Genomic DNA, 11,182 nt, shown 5'->3' with positions numbered 1-11,182 from the left:
AAAAAAAAAAAAAGTACTAACACAAAATAACAATCTAATAGCAGCAAATGCCTGTAATCCCAGCATTCAGGAGGCTGAGGCAGGAGGATCACTGTGAGTCTGAGGCCAGCCTGGCTATACAGTGAGTCCAGGACCTTGTCTCAAAAACAAACAAACAAAAACCATAATTAAAAGTATCAACCTAGAATTCTATGCATAATGAAGAAAGTCCTTAAGGAAGAATTAAGGTAAAAATAATCTGGGCGTGGTAGCACATGCCTATAAATCTAGCACTCAGGAGGCAGAGGCAGGAGGACAGCACCACCTTGACCTGCACAGCAAGTTCCTGACCAGCATGAGCTACACAGCAAGACCCTTACCTTAGGAAGAAAGAAAGGAAGGAAGAGGAGAGAGGGAGGGAAGGAGGCCGGCAAGCCCATTTACAAAAAAATTTTTGAAAAATCTGAAACTCAAGGAAACAATACAATCAACATGACTGAGTTAGAGGGTAAGAGAAGAGAATTGGTCAAAGTTAACTGCTGAAGTACTTTTTAGTGCATACACGTGAAAGACGGTATATAATTCACAAAATAAAGCAATGAAGCAGGTACGGGAAAGAGTTAACAAGATAGAGAGATCTGGGGTATCTGTGGGGACATTGGCTGGAATTATCTAACAAGCAAAGAAAGGGTATCCGTGAAAGAAATCTAGAGAATTTAGAAGTTGGTCAACATAAAGATGTTAAATGAAGCCAAATTAGATAAAATTTCCAGAGAGACTGCACAGTGAGAAAAGAAAAGGTTCTACGCCCGAACGTTGAGGAAAAGCACTATTTGAGAGGCAGACGGAAGGCCCAGAGCAACTGGCATTTGTTCATCTCTCTTCACTGGAATGTTAGCTCTGTGAGACGAGGGGCCTTGTATATTATGTCCACTACTGTCGCCACAGTACCTAGTATGTAGTAGCTACTTACTGTGCTGCAAAGAAGTAGGCAAGATACAAAAGGAATGTAAAAACAGTTGAGAGACTTGAAAGTCATACTGGAGGCAAAGTCATCAGGACTTGATGAGTGATTAAATACAGGAGATTTGGGGAAGTTTTCAAAGATTACTACCAACAACTCTTCATTTGTTAGATGGTGATAAGGTGCATCAGGTACACCAGTCACAGTTCTACATTCCAAAGTCACTTAGCGTTTGCGCTTAATACTCCCACTTTCAAAAACTTTCACAAATCTGAAGATGAAGCATCATTTGTGTATTTCAGGTAGGAAAAGCTATTAATAAATTTTAGTATATATTCTGCATGGTATCTGGTGAACAAGCTATTTAGTATACACGGAGACTTCTCTTATTGAGGCAGAGCTGTGAAATTAAATCACCTAAAACATTTCCAACCAAATGCATCCAAAATTAAGTGACTTGCAAAGTAGGTAGGCACACAGAGACTTCAGGAGGAAGAAGTTTCACCTGTGCCACTTACCCACGTAATCCTTCTAAGTAAGCACCCTAGTCTCCTCATCTACACCTCACGAGAGAAAGTATTAATCTTTGCTGGTAAAGAAACGCTTTCACAGGAAACACCGCAGCTAATTACCAGCCAAAGTAGCTGGCATACAGTCAAATACGAAGAACACGACCTGAGTCTCTGTGAGTTCAGGGCAGCACCAATGCCACCCCAGCTGCTCACCTTGACTCTTGTCTCTCAGTTCTTTCCGCATAAACGCTCCACTCCAAAGAAGCTCATTTATCTTGGCATATGAACACATCCTACAGACTCCTTAAACTTGATTTACAATTTCTTACCCTCTCCCTTCTCTGTAATCCTACTCACTCTTCAAGACTCTCCCAAATGTCTTGTATTTCTCTCAAGCTTCTCAACTGACCATCCAAGTCTACCATAATTTCTCCTCCAAAACTTGCTAAAACACTTTTCCATACATCTCCGTTAACATTAATAACATACAGGTGAGATTTATAGCTGAGTTCCTAACTACAGTTAACCATTAACCATGCGCTCTGCACCATAATGTGCACATCTGAACCTGCCATGTGTAGCCTCATTGGATACCTTAATGACTGGTCGAGAAGGGACAAAACATTTAATTAAACATTTAACAAAACAGGCCCTTATGTTCTTCCTCCCCTTGTGCTTTCTGACTTGGTTACTAAAGAAGCAACAGTCACCAAAATGTGTGTTCACCTTGCCTGTAGGCAGACCTTAGCCTTTTCTTCCCATCGCTCCGAGACGGTGAGGAGCTCCTGCAGCTCGGCCATTGCTTTCTCCACAGCATGATGGGGCGCCAACCCCACACCAGAGTCGATCAGCTTTTTCATGATGTCCAGAGTGACTTGCTGTGGATCTGACAGGGTCAGTCTTACTTCATCCAACCACCGAGCCTGCTGTAGCTCTTGCTTCAGTCGAGGTAATTCAGGCAGCTCCACATACAGACTAGAACCCATGTCTATCAACATCTGGAGTTTGGAAGAGTCAGGGGTTTCATCCATCAGTGCCTCCTGAGCTCTTTCGTGGAACTCTTCCACATCATCAAGCAGATTCTGAAAAGGACAAAATGCAGAGCAGACGCTTGGCATGTGCCTCAGAGGAAGAGCATTTGCCTGGCTTGTACAAGGCCCTAGGTTCAAACTCCTACAGCACAAAAGGGGCGGGGCAAACTGAAAGAATGCAAAGTAAGTATGGAAAAGACATAGTTCAGGCAGACTACCAATCCTAGAGCATCTTACAATTTTACCACCACAACACAAATGTTCAAATGTAACAGTTTAATTCATAAGTGATTCTCTATAATTTTAGCTATAGTATACTTTTAAAATACAACCAATTCATTCAGTAAGTATTTAATGTCTGCTAATTTAGATACAGGCACTGTTCTAGGTACACAGTGTTTTTTTTGAGATGCAGTCTCACTATGCAGTTCAGGCTGACCTCAAACTCATGCCAATCCTCCTGCCTCAGCCTCCTGAGTGCTAGGATTACAGGTGTGCGCCACCATGCCTGGCGGCACACAGTATTCAACAAAACGAAGTCCTGTCTTCAAGGAACATATGCTGTGTGACTGAAAAATACAATACACTTTTAAAAAATTTATTACAATAAAAAACACACTGCCATTAATCTTCCTCAGTATACTCCCCTTCACATCAAACACTTATGTCACCATTCTTATCACTTTCTGAAGCAGTTCTGAAAGTCCTCTTTCATGAGTATATTTAGTTGCACTGTTGCAGCTGCCTCAGCGTCCTGAATCAATTCAAAACATTGACCTTTTATGGTCATTTTGACTTTGGGGAAGACCCAGAAGTTGTATGATGCCAGACTTGGTGAACAAGGCAGATGAGAACACACTACCGTGTTTTCAGGTGCTTGCCTTTCTGTTGGATGACAACTGACAGCAGCAGTCACCTGCTTTTGATCACGTCACACAATGACAGGAAAGGGGACTTCCAGAACTGCTTTACAAAAGGCAAGAACAATGGTATAAGTACACTTGAAGCAAGGGGGAGTGTTTTGGGGGGGATAATTGCAGTCTGTCTTTTACTGTAATAAATTTTAAATATTCACCATATATTTTGTTCACCCCTTGTCCATTGTAATATAGGTGGCCAAAGAGTAAATATATGAATAAAATGGTTCAGTTTAGTGTCAGATTCTGAAAACAACGTAAGGCCACAGAGAATGGCCAGAAGGGACAGAGGGAATATAATCTAGCAATGGTAGTCACAGAATATAGCAAACCAAAATTAAAATGAAGATGGGGTGGGAGTGGAAATTGTATGAAGATCTAATAAAAAGATAGTTCAAGCCATACAAATACTAACTACAAAAGCTTTAAAAAGAATAGGGTTGAGGTGTTGTTACAAGAGCACATGCCTGTCATCCCAGAATGTGGGAGGCTGAGGCATGAGGATCACTTTGAATGTGAGGATAGCTTTGAACTACATAGTGAGACTCTGTGTCCAAAACACAAAAAACAAACAAAAAAACCAAGTGAATGGGGGAGAAATGTAGTAAAAGAATAAGCAGAGGTTAGATTACACAATGTCTTATAGATTATGACAAGTTTCAGTTTCATTCTAATGGCTTTGGAGAAGCACTGGAGGATTTTAATCACAGGAGAATAAAGAAAGCAGATCAGTGTAAAGGCCCTGGGCACAAGCCAAGTACCACTAACACCAAAAAAAAAAAAAGAATGCAAAGATGTTCAGAGTCTGCTGCAGTAATCCAAAGCACAGATTCTAGAGGAACAGAAGCTATTTTTTAAAATGAAGATGAAGATAAATGGTTCACACTAACGTATATTTTGGAAGTAATTGCAACACTTGTTGGCCAAGGGGCATAAGGGAAATAAAGGAATCAAGGACACGGGGCTCATTTAACTCATTAAAAGGCTTTTAAGATGCCTTTCAAGCTGGGCTGGTGATGCTCACCTGTAATCTCAGCACTCTAGGAGGCTAATGAAGGAGTATCACAAGTTCAAGTCTAGCCAGGGGAACTCAGTGACTTAGTGAGACCCTGTCTCAAAATAAAAAATAAGAAAGAATGGGGAATGTAGCTCAGTGCAAAGGCTCTGGGTTCAGTCCCCAGTACTGCCAAAACAGAAAAATTCTTTCAGTCTGTTAAAAGAAATATAGAATATGCATCTGTCTACACAAGGAGCCATGCGGGGGAGAGCCAAGAACTAAGAAAAGGCAAGTGCAGTGAACAGATGCTTAGTGAAGTCATTCAAGAAAGAGAGCAGTCTACTACCAAAATGTTCTTATAAAATACAATAAGAAAAGATTACAAAAGATACTAGTTTTGCAAGTTGATAACCTTCAAAAAAAAAAAAAATTAGATACTCTAGCCACTCTCAAAAAATTAAAAAACTATCAAAAAATTACTAATCATGTAGAACAACATTCTTGATACACACTTTGGAGGTTCTGGTTACTCATTAAACGATCAAGGTCCTAGTAAGCGCAGAGCTCTGCCTCAGCAACTTGGTGAGACTGAGACCGTGTTTCACAATATGAAAGGGCAGACCAGGGATATAGTTCAGTGGCACAAACACCTGCCTGGCAAGTGCAAGGTCCTGAGTTCAACTATTGGTACCAAAAAAGTAAATTTAAAAAAAGGGCTGAGGGCATAGCTCAGTATGAAGGCTCTGGGATCAATCTCAGTAGCATTAAAAAAAAAGAAAAAGAAAAAGGCTCATGTATTAGTTACTTATTGATACACTCAGATTCTTTTAACTAACTTATTGCATTTCAGCTACGTGTGTATTATATGGGGGCTTTGACCTAATAGAGAAAAAATAATTCCCAATAGCCTTCATTCCACAATTGTAAAAGGAATGAAGGCAAAGAACAAAACTAAGACTATCTACTAAAGGACCATACATAACAGCACACATGTGAGAAGATAAACAAACAGAAGGGAAAAACTAGTCCAGATATACCATTCTATTAATCCAAAACAGTAGCCTAAAACGCAAAGGCTGTTACTCAGGAGAAGAGTGTAATACTCCACCTTTACTTGCCGAGCTTGGCTGATAACACATGGAAGACTAAAAAGTTGTTGGACAAAGGCCTTCAGTTCTTCCACTGTCAGCTTGGTCCGAGTTTTTCCACTATCTGGGCTCTGCCTAGTGTGAAATAATATTGAGACATAGTGAGAAAAAATTCAGTCATTCCGATATACAATGCGCTTCCTACCTACTTGCTTCAGAATTTAAACCTAAGCAATCCTAGAATCCTAATGTTTGAGGGACTGCAATGATAATCACTTAAAAAAATTTTTTAAGTTGTTCAGTTAATGACTCAAAGATTCAACTCTCCAAGTCAGTTTCTCCAATTTACAAGTACTAAAATATTTCAAACATTACATAAATTCCCCAGAGTGAAATATTAAGTTAACTAAACTAAGTCCTGTATCTTTTTTTTGTCTTCTTTGGTTTTCTTGAGACACTCTTTAGCCCAGGCTGGCCTCAAACTCCTGGTCCTCTTGCCTCTGTGTCCTGAGTAATGGGACTATAGACTTGTGCCACTACCCCATACTTAGATCCTGTTATTTTAAGAAGCATACAATCTGGAACACTGGCCTTTAGCTTGCCTTCAGTTAGTGAGCCCTCTGAAACTTTTCCAAAATTGTGCATGTGTATGTTTTTCTAAAAGGGACCTTAACTTCTGCTAGATTCTCCAAGGGGCTCAATGTCTCTAAGAAAGGTTCTCTGATAAATGGTAGATTATAAAACTCATAAAGCAATTTAAAACTCAATATGAACAGCCATAGAAGAAAAGCCATTCAGATGTAAGGAATGTGTTAGAATGACTATGAAATAATGCCAAAGGAAGTTTAATATACCTGAATTACATTAGGTCAAGGGCATACAATTCAGCACTCCTTAGGCAGCTCCCTCCGCATCCATTAAGGGTACTCTTTGCTGCCACCTGCTTTCAGCCTGTAGTATCACTTGTGTGAAATATTTACTGTGTACTACTATGTGCCAGGAATTGTTCTAAGTAGAAAAAATATGGCAATGAAAAACAGAACAAGGACCGGGGATGTAGCTCAGCAGTATAAGCGCTTGCCTAGCAAGCCTGAGGTCATGAGTTCGATTCCTGGTACTAAAAAAAAAGAAAAGCAGAACAAGATCCCTGACATTCTAATTTAGTGTACACTGTCATGGAGGTGAGGAAGAAGCTAGCAGGGGACAATAAATAAGTAAATGAGTATACCAGAAGGTGAGAAGGCTACAAGAAAAAGCAGGAAGAAGGGTAAGATGGTTACAATTTTTATAAAAGGTTGTCTCAAAAAGCTTTCCAAGAAAGTAACACTTAAAAGACTTCAAAAGGGAACAAGTCACCTGCACGGAGTGGGAAGAGAAATCCAAAGAGCGAGAAGGGCCGGTATGAATGCCCTGGGGAGGAGGAACCCAGCACAGCGCATGTGAAGAACAGCCAGGAAAAGGGACTTGCAGAGTGGAGCAAGAAAGGAGGAAACCGTGAAATTAGAAGTATAACTCTCTCCTGGGGCTGGGGATTTAGCTCAGCGGCACAGCGCCTGCCTGGCAAGCGCAAGGTTGTGAGTTTGATTCCCGGTACCGGAAAACAAACTAACAAACAAACAAAAAAAAACAGAAACAAAAACAAAATGGAAGTATAACTCTCCTTAATAAGTGAATAAAAACAAGAGAATCCATTCCAATGAAAGGTAGATTTATAAAGCAAACCACATCAACACAAAATACTTCATTCAGGTTCTATGTTGTTAAATATTTTGATCTGTTCTATTAAGGAAGCTGAATTTGGGATCTAACTGATGAAAAAAGAGCCCTGGTTAGCTACTATCAACTAAGGCAGGCAGTCTGAACTAAGGTTACGATTAACTGTGCTCTTTTCTCTCCCACAAACGCAGTATCCCCTGCGGGGTTCCGTTCTACCCTTCAGTGTGAGGAAAGGGTACCGCTGCTTTCCAGGTTCCCACAGGCATCTGCTTTACTCCTATGCATAAGTCTCAAGACTTATGAACCATGTTTCAAAAATCTTATTTTAAGTCATTAAACATGTCTAAGACAGGCAGGTAAGCTCAAGTCATAAACTGTACATCTAATTACTTCAGGAATATACAAATGTAAAATAAACTTAGTGGGAGGTTATGGGTTTTTCTGTTTGTTTGGTTTTTGTTTTTGTTTTGTTTTGGTACCGGGAATCGAACTCAGGACCTTGTACTTGCCAGGCAGGTGCTTAGGCCACAGCTATATCCCCAGCACTGGTTTTTATTTTTGACTGCAGTAATGGGAACTGAACGGAGTGTTATGTCCCCAACCATTTTTATTTTTATTTTGAGATAGGGTCTTGTTAAAATTGCCGAGCATGGCTCCAAATCACAATCCTCCTGTCTCAGCCTCCCAAAATGCTGGGATTATAGGCCTGTGACAACATGTCCAGAACTTAGTGGCTTTTTAAAAATAATTTTTCACTTTAAAGAGAAAAAAATAAAACAGTTTCAAAACAGGTTAGGAGGACAGTTACAATAATTAATACACTGCATATTGTTGTCTTCGTAGTATTCAGAGTACAAGACATAGGCGTAGTATCTTGTCCACACAATATTAGCACAAACCTTTCTTTTCAATGAGCTAAGAGAAACTAGCTGTATACCTATCTTAACTATCTTGTGTTTAAATATATTCTTCTTTTTCCCTTTCTTCCTTTTCCCTTTCCCCCATCACAGTTTGTCTTTCCTTTTCAACAGTTTCTTCCCAATCTACAATATCTATCATACATTTTGGATCTACTTACTCAGTTTCTCACACTAGTGAGACAATACGATGTTCACATATACGGGTCTGATTTATTTCATTAATGAGTATGGTCTTGAGTTGCATCCATTTACCTATAGAAATCTTTAGTTTATCCTTCTTTATGGCTGAGCAGCACTCCATTACACAAAATTACCCACCCCTTTTTTATCCATTCCTTGGTTGACGGGCATTTGGTTTGTTTCCCATATTTAGCTATTACAAATTGTGCTGCTATAAACATGGGTGCACATATATCACTGTGGTATGATGTTTTTAATTCTTCTGGGAAGACACCCAGAAGGGGAATAGCTAGGTCGAATGGGACCTCTAATCCTAGTTTTTAAAGGAATCTCCACACTGACTTCCACAGTGGTTGTACCAGTCTACACTCCCACCAACAGTGGAGAAGGGCTGCTTTTTCCCCACAGCCCTGCCAGCATTTGTTATCATTTGGTTGATTTTTTTGATGATAGCTATTTTTTCTGGGTTGAGATGGAACTTCAGTGTTGTTTTAACTTGCATCTCTCAAATGATGTAGAACATTTTTCATGCATTTATTTGCCATTTGTACTTCTTCATCTGAGAAGTGTGTATACAACTCACATGCCCATTTTTGGTTTGGGTCTTTGAATTTGAGGGGGAGGGGGGTTTGAATTTTTTCAATTCTTTATATTCCTGCTGAAAATGGATGCACCTTAAGACAATAATGTTAAGTGAAATAAATCAGACATCAAGCTTAAAGACTGGATGATAGCCAGGGATTTAGCTCAGCAGCACAGTGCCTGCCTGAAAAGCATGAGTTTATGAGTTCGATTCCGGTACCATAAGAAAAAAAAAAGCATGGTTTCTCTAATATGAGAAATGCAATGTGTAAAAAGCAAGTAAAAGATAGGTAACCAGAGCCAGGCATGGTGGTGCATGCCTATAATCCAAGCATTTGAGAGGCAGAGGCAGGAGGACTGCTGTAAGTTCGAGGCTAGTCTGGGATACACAGTGAGTTCAAGGCCAGCCTGAACTACATAGTGAGACTCTGTCTCAAAGAAAAAAAAAAAAAAAGACAGAGTAATTGGAAACAGAGGGAGAGATCTCTGGAAGAGGCAGAGGGAAGGAGGAAGAAGGGGCAAAGATCAGAAAGCAAAAGGAATTAAGATGTGTATCCACATGTACCAACTTTTCACAATGAGTGTAATCATTATGCACTATAAACATGTACTAATACACGTTTTTAAATTAAAAAATAAAAATTATTTTCCTGCTTAGACCTAGGTCTTTGTCCCATGGATACCATACAAACTTTGGTGTGACTTCTAGCATTGGACACAGCAGATGTTTGCGACCTTCCTGATGCAGCTGTTTATAGCAATATGTTCTTTTTTTTTGGTACCTGGAATTGAACTCAGGACCCTACATTTGCCAGGCTATGCCACAGTTGCTATGCTACTGAGCTACATCCACAGCACAGCTGTTTATAGCTACCTGGAACTATTACAGTTTAAAGAATGTCTCAATTTCTGAACCACCATCCCAGGGAGGAAGGAGGACTGACAGTAGTAGGAGACAAGACAGGAGCATACCAGGAAAAGGAGAAACATGGAAAAGAAATCAAAGACAAGGTACAGTTTCACTGGCTAGTTAGAACTCTGCCTTTCATTCTGAAGAAGGAAATGAGCGGGGAATTACACTCTTCTTAGGTTTACCTGTGTTTCTGCTTTTTGCTCAGAAGCAGCTGGGCCACAGAAGCACAAGTCTCAGCTTCTTTTACAGCATCCTTGAGCTTCCGAAAGAGATCATTTTCTGGATATTTCCTATCCTCAGCATCTTCCAGCATTACTCGCAATTCAATCAAATCTGAAAAAATAAACAAAACGCCAGGTACTATGACTATGACCATTTGGACAAAAAGCCGTTCTAAAATCTTCACCAGTCTCACCAACCTTACCAACCTACTAGGACAAACATAGTGTGGCTGTAAAATCTCCCCAATGCAAATAGTTTCTGACCAGCTGCCCACTGCCAATGCCAGTACTTGATTTCTCTCTGATAAGGCCACTCCTCTTTTAAAAACCTTCACTGGGGCTGGGGATTTAGCTCAGCGGCAAAAGCGCCTGCCTGGCAAGCGCAAGGTCGTGAGTTCGGTTCCCGGTACCGGAGAAAAACCAAAAAAAAAAACAAAAAACCTTCACTGCAGGCCAGGGATTTGGCTCAACGGCACAGCACCTGCCGGCAAGCACAAGGTCCTGAGTTCAATTGCCAGCACCAAAAAAAATCCAATTTTTTTCAGTGCTAGTCCACTGGCAGCAATGGCTTCCTAAAGTATATCCCTACTGCACATTATCTGTCCCGTTTTATGTCAGATTTTTCACTTAAAATATTCTCGAACAGAAAATTAAACCAATATTCAACCAACCTGTTATGGTTTATATCTAGATGTCCTCCTAAAGACTTATGCCCTCATAAATAAGGCTTTTGGAGGGTGACTGGATTATGGGGCCATGACACTGATCCTTTATAGTTACGTGTGATGCTGGGGGACGAAGCCTAGTGGGAAGAGGTGGGTTACTGGCCACATGGCTTAAAAGGTTTAACTTCCTCTCTCCTCCCTGGATCTCTCCCTGATTCCTAACTGCCTTGCCCCTCTGCTATGCCACCTGCCCTGCAGTCTGCTGACTATGGACTGAAACCTCTACAAGCTGTGAGCTAAATAAACCTTTCCCCTTCGAGCTGTGGGTGTCAGGTATTGTGTCTCAGTGACAAGACACGTAACTAACACATAGCCCATGAGTCTCAAATCTCAGGAGACCTGAGATTTTTTCCTAATAGGGGAGAACAAAACATAAAACTAATAGAGAAGGTCTTTTTTGACAGCAGGGGAGACTGAATCCAGGGGAGCACGCATGC

General features: G+C 40.4%; 1 protein-coding gene across 5 annotated transcripts in view; it reads right to left on the bottom strand.

Annotated features, from left to right (window-relative positions):
• Kdm5a (lysine (K)-specific demethylase 5A) overlaps positions 1–11,182 on the bottom strand; it is a 90,740-nt gene that overhangs the window by 29,611 nt on the left and 49,947 nt on the right. For all 5 annotated transcript variants that reach the window (XM_013520164.1, XM_013520162.1, XM_013520163.1 and 2 more), the window contains 3 exons: positions 9,982–10,132; positions 5,509–5,623; positions 2,182–2,537 (listed from right to left, as the gene is read on the bottom strand). In XM_013520164.1, the coding sequence (XP_013375618.1) occupies positions 2,182–2,537; positions 5,509–5,623; positions 9,982–10,132 (622 nt within the window). The remainder of the gene's footprint in view (positions 1–2,181; positions 2,538–5,508; positions 5,624–9,981; positions 10,133–11,182) is intronic.

This window comes from Chinchilla lanigera, unplaced genomic scaffold, assembly GCF_000276665.1.
Source record: "Chinchilla lanigera isolate Chin_1 unplaced genomic scaffold, ChiLan1.0 scaffold00053, whole genome shotgun sequence".
Taxonomy (NCBI): domain Eukaryota; kingdom Metazoa; phylum Chordata; class Mammalia; order Rodentia; family Chinchillidae; genus Chinchilla; species Chinchilla lanigera.
Note: the sequence above shows the minus strand (reverse complement) of the source record. Positions and strands in the feature narration are given on the sequence as shown.